Genomic DNA, 18189 nt, shown 5'->3' with positions numbered 1-18189 from the left:
ACGAATTATTTAGATAATAACGAGTTTTTGTGATATAACGAAATTTTCCAACTAAACCCGCAATTCATTTGATAGCAACAACACTCTCATAAAAGATTGTTTCACATTTTATAAAGTTAATTTGTTAATTACAATAAAATTGGATTACGAAAGATCGAATCAATTGAAAATTGTCAAGAAGCTTCAAGTATCCTGCTTGATAAACATAACATCATTATCATCAACAACAACAACAACATTAACATCGTCACCATCATCATCATCAACAACATTAAAATCATCTTCATCCACGAAATTTCAATTCCCTAATTTCAGAGTAATCATTTTCAGAGCAAGAAAATATTTGAAAACAAGGCCATCATTAACTGGTTATTTCAACAAAGCAGTCAAGAACTTACGTTGATGTTTTTTCCGCAAATTTTAAGCAAGACTTCAAAATTTATTTAAAGATTTTTAAACATTCAATGAAACATGAAACACGTTCAGTACATGTTATATCAGGCCAGTGAACGTCAAATAGTGTGATGACTGCTGATAGACTAATACTCTCTTATCAATTAAATACAATGCAACAAATCACAAATTAATTACATACATCAGCTCATACATACAATTCTGTTTTAATAACTTTTATGCATTTGAAATTCTCCAAAAATAATGCCCAAATAAGAGCCAATGAAATATATGAACAGATTGGATAGTTGTTGGATAGTTTATTCAAAAAAAAATTGTAATGACATGACGCGGCTGATTGTTCATAATTCATTCATCAGATATCAGCATGATGGAACCAGCGCTCAAAAAGGATGTTAGTTTAAAATTTTAAAAAGTAATTCGTATGAATGATATTGAAGCAAAAAATATTTTAAAACCAGCAATTGCTCAAAAAGATCTAATAAGTGAAAGAAAGCAGAACAATAAACGAAATACATGTAGGGATCAAACATTCATTTATTAACTATCTTATGTATTAATTATTATTAAAGATTATTGCAATTTTCAATGTTATCTAATCTATGTTAATTTTTATGTCTTTGCTTCTCTCTCGACTTCTTTCACCCTTTTTCCTGATAGCTTGTAAAACGAAACGGTTCGAGATTCACGTGGGAATAAAGATAATATTTTATTACGCCTGAATTGTGTTTGTTTTATTTATTTTAACTCACAACAAGGTGTCTTGTTAGTAGCATAAGTTCGTACTAACATACACTTAACAAAACGAACACTCAACAAAAATCTTCAGCCTACCTTAAAATGAACTTCAGCCATCAAAACTCAGCTTGACATTATTACATGATTTATTATAACGTTGTTGTTCTATTTTATCATTCATCTAAAAATTGTACAAATTATATATATATATATATATATATATATATATATATATTATTGATGAAAATCACAGCATGTTCGGCGTTAGTTAACTTCCAATTTAACTTTTCGATTTTTCTAACGATTGATCGTAAATCATTTTCAAGTTTCTTTAGTTCAAAACTAAAACTTTTGTTTATTTTATGCATGATAGAACAGAAAAACTTTTTTCGGTATTCCCATACCATCTTCGGTGTTCAAATTGATATGTTGTGGTTTTGCCCAGATGCTCAAATATAAATATACTGTGCCTCTATTCTACTTTGCTGATTCCTTGTTAGCTTAAAAAGAATACTTAGTTTTACAATCTTCAACATCGTTAAACACTTTTAAGTGTTTTCATTATCGATGATTCCTCTGTTTCTAAATTTAATGGTAGGAAGAATTCCAATTGCCCGTTGTTGAATATTTATCATCGGATGTTTTTGTTCTATGAAGATTGATTCGGCTACTCGGCTAATCGTAAATTATAATGGTTGTTATTGTAATGTAAGTTTTCAACCTTGTGGTCCAGGATTTGTCTAGTAATTTTAGTTTTGTGTTTCTCTTTCATGTGATTCTTTATAGCGCTAGTTCGTCGTCATACCAATATATTCAGAATTATGATTCATTTCACGTACAAACTGGCGCTATAGAGAATCACATAAGAGAGAAACACAACACGTACAAACTGATATGACAGTGAATGCGATGTTGAGAGTTTGAAGACGATAACGGCTATTTTAAACAACACGGGAATGTGAAGTGGGGGCCAATGGAGGTTCATTAGATTGGACAAGGTTGTTGATGCCAGACGATGAGTACCTACCGAAATTTCAACGCTTATTGCACTGATGGCACAATCTAATTTATTTACTATCAGACAAACTCAAGCCAACCAGGCACACGCACACCATACATACATACCAAGAGAGTTTGAAGACGATAACGGCTATTTTAAACAACACGGGAATGTGAAGTGGGGGCCAATGGAGGTTCATTAGATTGGACAAGGTTGTTGATGCCAGACGATGAGTACCTACCGAAATTTCAACGCTTATTGCACTGATGGCACAATCTAATTTATTTACTATCAGACAAACTCAAGCCAACCATGCACACGCACACCATACATACATACCATGTGCTACATCAACATTTGAATGCCAACCTAGAAAGGGTAATGATGACATTCATTCCTCTATTACCTTGAACTTAACATCCATTTACTATTGTATTCAAGTACATTATTATAATAATGGGCATATTTTCACAAAAAAATATCAACAAGCAGAAATGGCGAAAGGACAAACATAAGAATTGAAATGAACTACCTGCAAGAACGCCAAAGGACAGGCACATGTAGACGACGTGAGATGCAAAATAGGATAAGATGTATCCTGTGTGTGTGTGTGTGTGCGTGCGTGAATGAGTGAGTGAGTGAGTGTATATATATATATATAAGTGTGTGTTGTGTCTGTGAGTTTATGTGTGTGTGGTATTTGTGTTTGTTTGTTTTTTGTGTAGGTGTTTGTGTTGTAAACGAGTGTGTATGCATGTATGGCTGTGTTGCGCTTCCTTTGCATGTGTGTATGAATGCACGTGCGTGAATATGAACAAGTTTTTTGTGTGGGTTTCGCTGTATGAGTGTGATGTGGCTCGATGAAAACATCAATGAAATAGCTTGAAGAAAACAAAAAAAGAAACAATTCATTCCTCACAACCCAGTTAATATTAACACTTTACACGTGTATTACATAACTGGTGGTGATGGTAATAATGATATGATTATAAGGACAATAATAGAGATAATAATAAAGACATAATAAGGACATATGGATGAATTTAAATAGATTTCCAAATATGATTTAAATATTTACATTTATTTTTAAAAAAAGCAAGACAAGAATGAATTAATATATTAAATTAATAATTATTTATCAACATTCATCTATTTATTTTTGTTCATTGCTACCAATATTGATAATGGCAATATTATTATTATTATTATTAATTTTTTAATATCATAATCATTATTATTATTATTAATATTAACAACATTATTTTTTATTATTGTTATTATTATTTATATCATTATTATAAATAGAATAATATAAATTAAACAACCGTGAGCATCATAAAAATTAATGAATAAAACGTTCTGCAATTTTAAACAGACAGAACACAAAAAACTGCAGTTTATTTATAGAAGGATAAACAACAAAACAATTGGATCCATGAACCAAGAACAAGATCAACATCACATCAATAAACAACATCAATAACATATTTAACAAAATCAACAACAACAGTAATAATAATAATAATAATAATAATAATAATAACAAATAATCTTAATATTATTATTAGCTTTACTATTTATTATAATTATTAAGTAACCAACCAAGTGATGTGAGGATGGATCCAAGCATACAAACAAATCGACATCCGAACTTCTCAATCAGTCGACTAAGGAACACAGCTGAAATTTATAAACAAAAATGTAATTTTATCATATTGAAACTAAACATTGTTATTTGGAAAGTTTCATTAAAGTTAAACCGTTCATAAACATTTCATGAACATCAGATCAATTTGATTGAAATCATTAAATGCTCAAAAGCTACTTGAAACCTGAACAAAATGGAACCAAAAAACTGACCAAATAAGTTGCCGCATCCAACATGCAATGAACCAATCCACCCAGTGACAGATGCACTGGAATTCAGGGCTTGGGCCATATCCTGGTACATCAGAGAGAACAATGTGTACGACATTCCCACAAACAATGTCCCAAAACTGGCTGCCACTGCCACAATCCAACTCCATCCTTCGTCTGTTTTTGTATACTTCACTCGATTTTGAGGCAAGCGTAGAGGCTGTTGATTTGTTGTCGCGGTGGTGGTTGGTGGTGATTGTTGCATCATAGGCATTGAAATAATTTTTCAATCTTTAGGATCTTCCATTGTTGATGACTCTTTGACAAGTTTTGTTTTGTCTCAGTTGAAATTGTTGAACAGGTTAGGATAAGAAGAACATTTGATATTGTACATATATTGTCTGTTGTTCCAAATTTGAATGGATCACTTGACCCTGACGTAACTGAATGAAAGTTGTAAACCAGAAATAATGCACTAACCGAGCATGACAACAAAACGAATATCCATATTAATTGTTGTGATGAGTAATTAACTAAAATAGTCAACAAAGTAATTTCATAAGCTCCCCCTATTGATGATGGTTTATGACTAGACCCAATGGATGAAATTATAAAAAAGATATGGGTTATGTGACTCAATACATTCATTATAAACTGCGTAACAAACACATATATCACCTCAGGACAATTAATTATTAAAAAAAGCAGGTAATATAATAAACAATATGATTATTAACTAATTTTAGACACTAATTGACAATAACTGGCTGATTGGTTCAACGTGAGTAGTAAGCCATTATCATTAATATTATATTAAATTAATATTATATCATTAATTTAATTTATTACTAATACATTATTTAATTATAATATTATGACATGACAAAGTTTTGAAAATTTCTGTAACAATCTATTAATTAAAATAATTATTAAATTAATTATTTAATAATTATTATAAAATAATTTTTAAATTAATTATTTAATAATTAATATTATAATGTTATTATATTTATTATAATGTTAAAAGCTAAATTTATTTTTATAATTAACTAATATAATAAATAAATAATAAAAATAAATGTTGGTTTATTAATGTTAATCTTTAAAAAAATTAAATTAAAATGTAATATTAAATTAATTAAATATTTAATGAATCTTATCTTAGTAATCAATATTTTTAAAACTAGTCGAAGAAGGTGAAATACAAATTATTGTATATAAATGACTGACTGAATTAATTGTATAAATAAAATAAATAAAAAAATGCAACATTTTATAATTTTTTATTTTGTTCAATCAATTTCAATTGTATTGATGATTGATCAGTGAACGTCATGGCAATTTTAAAGAAGTCCATGGACAAAACAATGCCTAAAAATTAAAAATCTAGTAATAAAAAAAAATCAAACTTATCATCTTCACCAGTGCAACTACAATTACAACATAATGCAATAACAAACCAACAACTCAGCAATACACCACCATCACATCGTCATGTTTTTCTGTCTCCATACCACTACTACACAGCTAGGTCCACTTTTCAACATCAACTAAAGTATATCTTATCTAACTATAAAGAACTTGAATAATTATATATATTATATATCAAATCAAATTTTGTGTTTATATAGCGCCAATTATAATTGCTTCTCATCAGCGCTCTCCTAGTATAAAGCATGTTTAAAGTAAAGCCATCATTGGTGGAGATCACTAAGAGTTACCAAATAGTTATGTCTTTAAATGTTTACTAAACTCAGCTAATGATAACCGAGATATACGTAATTCGATAGGTAGGCTGTTCCAAAAAACAGGCACAGCAACTGCAAAATCTCTATTTGCTGTTTTCAGATTCCGATCTCTAACATACAGCGTGTTTGAATCAGCAGACCTTAGACGCTTATGACATAGATGAAACTATAAAACATTTATCTTCTAAATATTTCGGAGCCAGACCATTCAAACTTTTAAATACCATTACACCCAACTTGAACACGATTCTTTAACACGCAGCCAATGCAACTCCTTTAGAATTGGTGATGCCTGATCAAATTTTAATTTGCGGTATATCATTCTAGCAGCCTGGTTGTGAACCATCTGAAATTTAGACAACAATTTATCGGCTATACTTTATAAAAGACGGTTACAATAACCCAATCTAGAGTTGACGAAAGCCTGTACTAATAATGTCATTGCATCTCTATCTACCGAATTTGTGATTTGACGTAACTGACGTATTTGGAACATACATTTTTTAATCAATAGATTGACTTGTTGACCCATTGTCATACGATAGTCCATCACAAATCCCAAATTTGTGTTCGTTTTACTGAAACTTATATCAGTCATTCTGAAGTTAATCGATGAAGGTTCAACCGCTGATGTTTGTTGCCATGTACCAGCCAACATGAACTGAGTCTATGTCTGATTGGACTTTACCCTACTTTGACCCAGCTTCGAGCCGACATCACTTATAGTTTTTGTCAGGTTTTTTAATACGGTAGGCATCTCATCTGGAAAACATGAAACACAAATCTGCATGTCATCTGCGTACCCATAGCAATAATAACCACCTTTATTTATTAAATCCAGTATCTATACAACGTACAAATTATAGAGACTTGGTTCAAGAACAGATCCTTGAGCAGGCCCGGTTCTTCCATTTAGCAAATTAGGCAGCTGCCTAGGGCCGCCGATTTTAGGGGCCGCCAATTTTGCAAAATAACCTAAATAAGCATAAAAAAATATTTATGGAATTTTAAAAAAATGAAACAACGATGAAATGAATTCCTTTTTTAAAATATGGAAAAATATTTTTAAAAAATTGTAAGAACCTATCCAATAAACTAAATAAAAATATGGGTGGATAAAATATAGGTTCAAAAATAATATTATATATTGTGTAATATCAATACGTATATAAAAAAAAACTTGAGAAAAAACCCATATATCATATATGGGTAGAGTGGCCGCCAAATGTCTGGAACCATCAGGCCTGTCCTTGAGGCACCCCTGACGTAAGTTTCATTGGTTCTGAGAGACCACCTGAGTAAGAAATCTGCTGAGTCCGACCAGTAAGAAATGATTCAAACCCCATCAACGCAATCTTTTTTAAGCCATAACAATATTTCAGTCTGTTCAACAGGATTTTAAGATTCACAATATCGAACGCCGAACTCATGTCCAGGAATGTCAACAAAGTTACTTTTTGTACATTGACTGCTGAATAAACATGAGAAAATATATTCAGATTAATGAAAAGACCAAATATCATTTTTATTTATGTGATTATTCAAAACTTGCTCAACAGAACGTTCTATAATCTTAGAAACGAAAAAAAAATTTGACACCGGCCTATAGTTTATCAGATCTGATTTATCTAACCCTGTCTTCTTTAAAATTGGCGTGACAATCGCATGCTTGCAAACCTGTGGCACTACATGTTAATTATATCCGTTAAGTATACAATAAAACGGTCAGTATATTCTTTGAATACATGCGTCGGTATTGGGTTCAGTGAGTTGGAAAGACTTTGTAGGGGACGAATTAACAACTTTAGATATCTGTTCTTCAGTCAACACTGGAAACGATTCGAATGGAAACATATTATTACTAATATTAGTATTAGTAAAAATAACTGAGAATAAAACATTCATTCGACTTTTCGGTCGATCAAAATAGAATTATCCAAGTTCATCATGAAAATTTAATGAAACTGTTGTTATCTATATTCATCATGCAGATAAGGCCTTATTTCGATTTTTCATAAATCATCATCAGTGCAGGTTTCGTTTAGTAAGTTTTTTAAAACAAAGCAAAGTTTTTTAGCAAAGTTTATTAGTTGGTGTTGTATTCTTCGTCTCTGTTGTTGTCATTCCTTTGTTCTTCGTTGTTATTGAAGTTAGTATTAGGGCGTCTAGTTGGTAATGATGTTATCATTCTTTGTTGGATGTTTATTTGGGGTTTATTGATATCTATTAGGACAGCTACTGCAATTTTTAGATGTGTTGTGTTGGTGTTTTGATAAATTATTTTTGTCTTGTCAAGAATTTGGCGGTTATTGGAGTTGTTGCATGTGTTGATTGCAAGTGAGATTTGATGGCTCCTCTGTGCGTATGCATTGTGAGACGTCTTGATAGTGAAATGGTCGTAACACCAATATACGAATGTTGTTGACGCGCACAGTTGTCAATAAGGCATTTAGATTCATATGTTGCATGATTACGCTTTAAAGTAGAATCGTCTTTAGGAGTGCAGTTGTTCTTTTAGACCAATTGTGATGACTTACAATTATTGTAGTATATCCTGAGTTTTATTTTATTAGTATAATTGATTGGTGTAACATTTCTTTATATGAATTGTTTGAGGACGACTTCGTCTATTTTATGTGCCGTTGGCATATGATTTCTGTTAATATAGGATAAAGTCGTTGTCACCGTTGTGTTTAAATATATGTATTGCTATCACGTTGTGTTGTAGTCTTTGTTGAATGGTGTTTAAAAAACTTTTTTTAAATAGAACTGTGAAGATATGGAACAAATTGCCAACCCAAGTGGTCGAAGCCGAAAGCGTGACCCATTTTAAAATGAATTTGAACGTTTTTATGGAAGATTTTGACTTTGTTGAAGATTTTGACTTTGTGTATGATTCTACAATTTCTACTGTTTTGTAATTGTTATCGCTTATCCTTTAATCCAGATGTTTAGTTAAATATTTTTATATCTGTCATGATATTTTTCGGATATGGGCATGTGCATATTGACTCTTGAGTTTCATCCCTTTATTTGCATGTTATGTTGTGCTTGATTTTGTCTCGTAAAGATTGTAAAGCGCGTGATGATACTTTCCTGACATCTAGCGAATGTATATTAACCACCTTGATTCATGAAAGCGTCAACGAATTTTGAATGTTTGTTTTCGCGTTCCGACGCAATACATATCATGTTTTAAGTCAAAGCCAGTTGCTGTTTACTGTTCTCCATTATTTTGCTTCCTATTACATTGCTGTTATTTTTAGACTGTTTAATATGGGAGAAATTATACTTTAAGCAAAAATCTTTCTTATTCTTATTCTTCCTACTTCTCTGACTACTTCTCCATCACTTAAGAAGTTCAGAGCGGATTTCAAAATTCATTGAGGAGCGCTGTTAAACATCGCGAAAATAGCGCTTTACAAGCTTAATGATTGATTGATTGATTATTAGTTTTATCTTGGAAAGTTTGCAACTAATCAAAAGGACTATCCAAAATTATTTGATAATGTGATCTTGACTCTAAATAAGTAGATACTAGAAATAAGTCCCAATGAATAGATTTAGAATAAATTTGAACGCCTAGATCAAGCCGTCAACGATTATTTAAATAAAATTGCATAAAACAACAGTGCAGCAATCTACCACAATGAAGTAAATAATAATAATAATAATAATAATAATAATAATAATAATAATAATAATAATGTCATTTTATACAGCACCATGGCAAGCGACTGAGGCGCATTATCATTATTACAACAAACACACGGTGCATAAATACACGTGAATCAACGCATCACACACTTTTGCATGTGATAGGCGGGGATCTCTTTGCATTCGAACCCGGACACTGCATCAACAATGCCTGGCACCTTAGCCATTACACCATCGGACCAAATTAAGAATGTCTGCACTTGATAAATACAACATAGAATGGCCATATTTTATGTGCGACTATAGAATGTATAAAACAATGACGTTCTAAAACGTTGCGTGATTAAAATTGCCTATGAATAAAATTTTTACATTATATTCGACGGCGCGATGAATGAATACTTCAAGATAAACCTTTGATGAGTTGGCAGGTTTTGTCGAACCTTTCGTTCGTTTTAATGTTCGTCCGTTCGTTCAACTGTTAATCGTTCAAACGATTTGCTCGTTTGTATATAGTGCGTCCTTAAACGTGTTTTTTTCATATAGAATATTTGTTTAAAAGCCTTGCTATAGCGGTCTAACTAAATATACTTTGTATTTAATCATTTCCAGACGCAACGTTCATGCAAAGTTTTTTTAATATTAGAATCACATTTTAAAAGAGCTCAGTTCTCAATAGATTAAAGATTAAGTCCAATTCATAAAAAAGTTGCTTAAATAGCTTAAAGACCTGGTCACTTTTACCCGCGTGTGTGCCGGTCTGATGTGAGCTTCGAATTGATGTCTCCAGCAAATAGTGTGGGTATCGAATTTGTGTGGGCCTCAGACTGATATGGGATTGGATTGTATTATATTTGAAAAAGATGACATTCAAGATTTTCTGTCTATGTATTGTATTACTTCCAATATTTGACTCGATATGATGAGGTGAAAGAACATTTCAATGGTGCTGGGCAAATCTTGGAATGCTTTTACTAGATTCGAAAAATTTTTAGCGAGTTTTAATTTGTAATGAAATGTCAGGAAATGTCATTTAAAAGTTTGATTCAATGAAGCGTTTCTGAGGAGAAGAAAAAGAAGTCATTCCTTCACTCATTCCATTTGTTTCCTTTTAAGACATCGTTTCAATGAATAAGTGGATTCGAAAAAATTTTTTGCAAATTTCCATTAGTTGATCAATTAAAACATTAAATTAATTTTCGCACTTCTGGCTGGTTCATCGTTTGTTCCTCACTCTCCGATATATCGTGAATTGCTGATTTAAATTTATATTTAAATTTTGCTCTTAATAGATACTCAAATCTTTTTTATAATACTATTATTATTATTATTATTATTATTAGATTGTTGTCTTTTTTAATTATAATTAAGTTTCATGTTTATTTAAAAAAATAATCTTGAAATCGTGCTGTTTGGTGCAACTTGAAGGCATTAACCGTTGATGACTTGTTGGTGCCGAGGTTGTTGTGAGTTTGTTGATGTTGTTGTCGGCAAGTTATTTTTAATGTTAGCCTAATCAATTGGGCCTCATTTGAATTGATTTTGTCGTTGTGTATTCCACGTGTTGCTGTTGTTGGTATCGCTATCAACATATCTTTCTACACTCAGCTATGTAAATAGTTCAAAAACTACAAATAAGCAGTAATGCACACATGCACTGAACATCCATGCAAACATGATGATGATGGCGATGATCATCATCATGTTCACCCCAATGATGACGTCATCACTGTCAGAGCTGGTAATGATTTATTTTATTAACGCAAATATCCACAGGTCTGTCACTTTTAATCACACCTCATCACATTTGCATCCATCACCAAGAAGTGGTCATCGTCATCTTCACCGTCATCGTCATCATCATTATTGTCATAGTCTTCAACAGTTACATTTTCAAATTCATCATTTCCATAATCATCATCATCATTGTCAACATCATCATCATCATCATCATCATCATCATCATATAAATAATAATAATCGGATTAATGCTAATTCAACGGATTTGCCTGAAAAAAAATAATGATCAACAACCCCAGCATGTAGCAGTGCGATAGTAAGTTTATACCTGAGTAAGCAACATTCAATTGATTCGTAACGAATTGTGAGTTATATGGGCTGTCAATATCAACGATGATGAAAAATAATTAAAAAAAGTTCTACCCAGTCACGAGCAGTAGACAAATCTCGTTTGAAAATATTCCAAGCGTCTAGGTGGTGGGTAGGCCGTCGATGTGAGTGAATAGAAGGCAGGCTAGCAAACAACAGCAGCTATGCAGGCAAGTGCGACTACACTCATCGCTCTTACACACACACACACACACACACACACACACACCACACACACACACACAAACACACACACTCACGCCCACATATAAATAATATTAATGATAAATGTACATATTATATATGTTGTGTGTGTGTTCATCTTTGATGTGCGTGCACTCGTTCAGTTATAAGCAATTCAAAGACAAACGCTCGAATACTAAAACAAAGACAAGGGGAGGTTGATGATGTGAATTCATTCATTTTGAAATGCAAGCAAAGTTGCGCCACAACCAACACGCTTATGCACAGTACAACACGACGACATGGAATACATCTCAATTAGAAATTAAACACCATTCGACAAATCTATATTGCAGGTCAGTAAGTGATACAATGAAATGAACACAGCAACACGTACACCGCAATATTATAATATAAACGGTTCGTGAAAAAACTGTCCCACATGTCTACAAGTGTGACCGGCCCCACACATACACCGTGCACAAAGTAAGCAGCGTCTTAAGTAACGATGTACTTTCTACTTGTAGCAAAGCATCAACAGTTGTAAGTACTCCTATATTTTGTAACGAAGCACTATTTTCAATTGCACTTTTACTCTGATATTCTTCCGTCATACTTAACTCGTTACAACAGACCTGGCAGGATCATTGCCTCCTGTGCCAAGTTTTCTACGATGCATGAAAATTTACGATTGCCGACAAAAAGAGCAGCCAGTCAGCAAGCCACACGCGTCCCTGGATGCAGACGGCGGTAGGGTGGACAGCAGCGTTGTTAACTTCGTTATCGGTGTGGCAGTACCTCCTCTCCGCGTCGTTGAATTCAAACACCTGACGTCGTAGGCCTGGTTGCAGTTTTTCAGCCAAATCATCAAGTCATTGAAGCATGTCGGAGTCAGCGAGGCAAACCAGGATAAAGATAATCTGGCTTCTCTTGCATTATTCAGACATGACATGAGTGTTCATTGTTTGGCTTTTTTTTCAGCTTGTACTTTTTAAGTACATTCAAAATGTGGTACTTCTGCTGTAGCAAAATTTTAAACAATATTTCGCCTTTACCCAGTGGCGTCACTAGGGTTGGTGTCACCCGGTGCGGTAACTCATGGTGTCACCCCTCTCATGACACCCCATAGACATACAGCATTCTTAGCAAAATTTATAAATACGAACAAGTTAAATGTGCTCGGCCGCGGCGCTTAATAATTCGGACGTCGAATTTGAATGGTATAAATGTCGAATACAAAAATGATTTGAACGAAAAAAATTTTATTCATAATACATTTCTGGGCGCTGGGCGGGTTAGGCTGAATTAATGATAAGAATAATTTCATGGAGGGACATAAAAACATATACAGTGATATTTTGGTGTCACCCCCTGTGAGGGTGTCACCCGGTGCGGTCCGCACCCCCCGCACCCCCCTAGTGACGCCACTGCCTTTACCCATGTAAATTTTTTATGTGTAACTTGTACTTTACGTGCGTACTGAAATTCAATACTGAAGAGTCCCATGCAGACCAGCAAATAATTAAATAGTTTATGTGGCCGACACCAGTTCGCAGCTCTGTTTGACATTTTGCTATTAAACAGCACTTTAAATGCGCTTGTTTCAAAATAAAAAATGACATCAATAACAAGATATATTGAAATTTATTAAAAACTACTCGGTGACTAAACTGAAAAAGCATTATACCGTAACATGCTATAATGAAAAAACCCTATAAATTAGTCACTACATGAATTAAAATTAATGTTACCCGAATCTATGAGTAACAAACACATCATTGTGAGATTTATAATATGGTATGGGTTTTTTAATTGTTATAATAAATCGAGAAGATGTGTGTTGTAAATAGTGGTTGTGGCTGTGAAGTTCAAATGGTTCAATTGAAAATGATCAATCATACATAGCAAGAAAAACACGAAAAGTAATAAAAATATATCATGGAATAATAAAGCTATTTATAAAAATAACTTAAAAAACAATTAATAAAAATAATAATAATAAAAATGAATATATTATTATTATATTTTTTACTGAATTTATAATTATTATTTAATGTTTGAAACCTGCTTCAAAGTTATCTTTCCTAGTTTAATGTCAGTCAGAGTGCGTGTGTGTTTTTATGTTTGTGCATGTGTTTGTGCATGTGTTTGTATGTTTGTGTATGTGTTTGTAAGTTTTTGTATGTGTTTGTGTATGTATTGGTGGGTTTATGTTGTATGAATGTGTTTGTATGTTTTTGTATGTTTATGCATGTGTAATGTGTTTGCATGCTTGTGTTTGTGTTTGTAAGTTTGTGTATGTGTTTGTATGTTTGTGCATGTGTTTGTATGTTTGTGCATGTGTTTGTATGATTGCATATGTGTCTGTATGTTTTCCTGTGCGTGTGTTTCACACGAACACTCTTGCGTGGTTGTTCGCACCAAGCAAACAGACTAAACGAACAAGGTGTATAAAAATAGATGATGATGAAATGGTGAGATGGCGAGAAAGGAGAGAGTGATTGTAATTAAAGTAATCAAAGAGATAATGAATGAGAGTTCATAATTGGCGTCGCCTGTCTTAGTCTGCCTTAAAAATTCGAATAAAAATTTAATTTTTTCTTCGCCGATATGTGTGAGAATGTTTGCAAGCGTCTTCATAGTTTAAACGTTCATCTTTACACGTATGAGAAGTGCGTGCGATTGAACTAGCATTTCATGTAAACAAGTATGTTAGAGTGTAAATATGCTTATTAGTGAATGATTATACCCGTGAATGTACGTATGTACTGTGCAAATGTTTTGTTGTATGTGTGGACGTGTGTACACATGTGTGTACGTGTATGTAAATGAATATGAATATGTCCGTGTGACTGTTAGTGTGCATACAAAAAATGATATATATAGGCCATAGACGTGTGTAAATGATGGCCAGTGCAATCCTGCACTCTTATCTCACCTTTAGGCAATCCTGCACTCCTATCTCACCGTTAAGCAATCCTGCACTCTTATCTCACCGTTACGCAGTGGAATCCTCAATGATCGGCAGGCACCAACTTGAGACGCACGCAACGATCCTCCCTGTAGCGTTTATAATTTTCGTGACGCATATCATTCGACTGTGGACACTTGTGTGCGTGTGTAACTGTGTTTGTACGTGCGTGTGTATATCTATGTTTGTATGTAACTGTGTTTGTATGTGTGTGTATTTCTATGTTTGTATGTGCGTGTGTAACTGTGTTTGTTTGTGCAAGTGTCTGTATAGGTTTGCCAATGCATGTTTATGTTTTGAGAGGTGTTAGTTTTTTGAGTGCTTTTGAAGAACCAGAAGAAATTATTCAGCCTATTTCATGGCAAATTATTTCTAACAAAATAACACCTAATTGTGACTTTAATCAAAGGTGTTCCTTCTAAACCGTCTCAATGCAATTTGGCGAACTGGTAAAGAATAACTAAGACAACACTTCAAAAGTTGAAAAATAATTAACTTGACAAATTTTAAATTAATAAGTTTTGCGTGTGTTAATTTTTTTTTATAAAATAACTAATTAACACGAAAACGTTTATGATTTACAAGTTTATTTGCATTGAAATTACAAATAAAACTATGAGAAAATATAAATAAATAGACAATAAGTGTTATAAACATAAATACATTGCGTGTTATAAGCATAAATTACATTACATTGTATTTATGTGTGTGTGTGTGTGTGTGAGAGAGAGAGAGGGTTGTGTGTGTATGTGTGTGTGTGTGTGATGTGTGTGTGTATGCACAGTACATTTATATTCATGAATGAATCATATACACATGACCAGAGAATGAGAGTGAAACAAAAGATAATTAATCAAATTATATAACATTGCATCCCAAATGGTAAACAATCAGTCCACGAGTTATCACTCTCACGATCTCACAGTTTTATCTAAGCCGGACCACGTGTGCGTGCGTGTGCAGAATAGTTTAACGTATTCTCATGAATTTTAAAATCTCATTTTTCATTAAATAAATATTATATTGTTTGGAAAGTAATTTCATTTTTTCTTGAAAGAAGGATTTGATTGTAATTTTTCACAGCTAACTTCGCACTTGAGACGCATTGTCATTATATGTTTTGACAGCTGAATAGCAAGGCTTGTGGGTGAATAAGTTCAATTAATTTTACGCAGTAGTTTTTGGTCGGTGCTCTTTGAAATATGGAAAAAAATAAGCCACATTTTCGCCATATTTTACTTTTCTACTATGGAAAAAAATGCTGTGTACGGAGAAGATGTGTTAACAATAGGCAGTGCCAAAACTGGATTGCAAAATTTTGATCCGGACATTTTGATGTCGAAGATGCGCCACGTTCTGGGAGGCCAGTTGAAGCTGATAAAGACGCGATAAAGGCATCAGTTGATGCAAACCGGCGAATAACAACACGTGAGATTTGTGAGAGGTAAAATTTATCAAATTCAACTGTTTATGGCTACCTTAAAAAAAACCTGGGTTTAACCTCAAAGCTCGATATATGGGTTCCCAATGTCCCAACGGAGAGAAATTTGTGTCGTCGCGTTGACCTCTGTGCTTCACTCCTCAAACGTCACGAAAGCGATCGTTCTTTACAGGGGACAAAGAATGAGTTGTCTATAACAATGTCAAACGCAAGAGATCATTGAGCAGAAAAGATAGGCCGGCTCAAAGCATTTCAAAGCCAATATCTATCAAAAAAATATGATGCTGTTTGTTTGGTGGGATTTTAAGGGAGTCACTTTTTTTAGCTTTTACCGGATAACACAACAATTAATTTGGAAGTCTTATGTCATCAGATGGACCAACTGAATGATGCGCTTCAACAAAATTGCCAAAATTAATCAACAGACTTCATTTCTCCAAACCTCATTATGGGACTCATCAGTAGTCCAAGTTTAAACACTAGCTTAGTACAATTACTATCTCTGTAGACAATGTTGCAAACTAAGGTGTTTTTAAGTAATTCAGAAAAACACATTTTGGTCGATGGAGACGTACTGTAAATCTGCCAAAAAAGAAAATAGTGAATCGACTTGAACCCACAAGTACGTGAGTGTAGAAAAAGTGAGAGTTTCCGACCTCTTGAATAAATTGAATAATATTGATAAAATAATTGTTCGAAAAATTGATAAATATATATATATATATTTGGGATTTAGAATAATCCATTATTCTTTATCCATTATCCAGATATCCTTTTTATTATTGGTGTTTATATAGCACATTTTTAATGTAAACTTCTCAAAAGTGCTTGACTCAAATTTTAAGGAAAATAAACTTTGCAAAGACAAACGTCAGATTAAAGATCACTTCAAGGAAATATCAATTTTGTGATTTATTAACAATTTATGCTTTTATTTAATTAACTAATTTTTGGGGATTCAGGCTTATGGGTTGTACACCTGCGCCTAATAAATTGTGTCTGTCATGTTATGTTAACTTTAGAAATTTATATCGACTCAAAAATTGGTTAGACAGATCAAAAAGATAGATCGGTTATGGAAACATTGGTTTACACTTTTATAATTCCTCGATTCATTATTATAACAGTTTATGGTACAAATTGTCAGATAAATCAATTGTTGTACTTTAATCTATTCAAAAAAGGGCTGCAAAATTGATAGCTGGTGAGTTAAAATCCGACCCGGTAACACCAATCCTGAATGAACTACATTGGTCCAAAAAGGTTCCATCTCAGATCATACGTTACTGGTTCCCAAAATACTGCTGTAGCTGACCCGGAATGTCTCTTACATCGTTCGAAAAAGAATTGAAATCATTTTTATTTTTATTAAAATTACATTAAACTGATTTTTTGTAACTACAGTTTATTTGAATTTGAGAGCGCCTGTAAGAATATTTAATGAGTGCTATATATAAATGATCCTTAATAATAATAAAAATTTTCATGTTTGTATTTGTTTTTATAATTGTGTTCAAAATGCACAATATATATATATATATATATATATATATATATATATATATATATATTTATATACTCATATAAATAATTACCGTTTATATTAATACTGAACTACATCATTTCAATTGTGAACAACAATAATAATAATAACGAGATATTGACATAAGCTCGACCAAACATATGAATAGGAGTATGAAAAATATAATAACAATAATAATAACAATAATAGTAATAATAAAAATATATTTTTGTAGTTAGCATTGCTCACCGTCGACTATTTAATTGGTAAGCTGAAGAGAGTGCCTTAGTTTCGTCCTGGAGAATTTTCGACAATGACAACTTGAATTTATTCATTCGTTTTTATGATATGGAATGATTACTGAAGAAAAATATTTTTGATATTTATTATTTCGTACAAAGTTTATTTTTAACAGACGCACTTTGGATATTTTGTTTGAAAAGTTATAGAGAGACTGAATACAGGAGAAAGATTTTTTAACAAACGTGAACAAATCTTAAAAAGATGAAGGGGCTAACAAAAAAATTGCTGACTGCATTCATTTTGGTC

General features: G+C 32.5%; 2 protein-coding genes across 2 annotated transcripts; one reads left to right on the top strand and one right to left on the bottom strand.

The window, feature by feature from the left end:
* Positions 1-1026: 1026 nt before the first annotated feature.
* Positions 1027-4517, bottom strand: HELRODRAFT_180055 (hypothetical protein; the record flags this gene model as incomplete). The annotated part of the gene is made up of 6 exons (XM_009028845.1): positions 1027-1132; positions 2278-2389; positions 2685-2750; positions 3755-3832; positions 4035-4229; positions 4490-4517. 6 exons carry the CDS (start codon positions 4515-4517, stop codon positions 1027-1029), a joined length of 585 nt encoding a protein of 194 aa, XP_009027093.1.
* Positions 4518-11952: 7435 nt separating this feature from the next.
* HELRODRAFT_180054 (hypothetical protein) lies at positions 11953-13151 on the top strand (the record flags this gene model as incomplete). Its single annotated transcript, XM_009028844.1, has 4 exons — positions 11953-12062; positions 12340-12419; positions 12766-12874; positions 13058-13151. 4 exons carry the CDS (start codon positions 11953-11955, stop codon positions 13149-13151), a joined length of 393 nt encoding a protein of 130 aa, XP_009027092.1.
* Between the last annotated feature and the right edge of the window lie 5038 nt (positions 13152-18189).

The sequence above is a fragment of the Helobdella robusta genome, assembly GCF_000326865.2.
Source record: "Helobdella robusta unplaced genomic scaffold HELROscaffold_59, whole genome shotgun sequence".
In the NCBI taxonomy this organism is placed as follows: domain Eukaryota; kingdom Metazoa; phylum Annelida; class Clitellata; order Rhynchobdellida; family Glossiphoniidae; genus Helobdella; species Helobdella robusta.
This window is presented reverse-complemented; position numbering and strand designations above follow the sequence as displayed.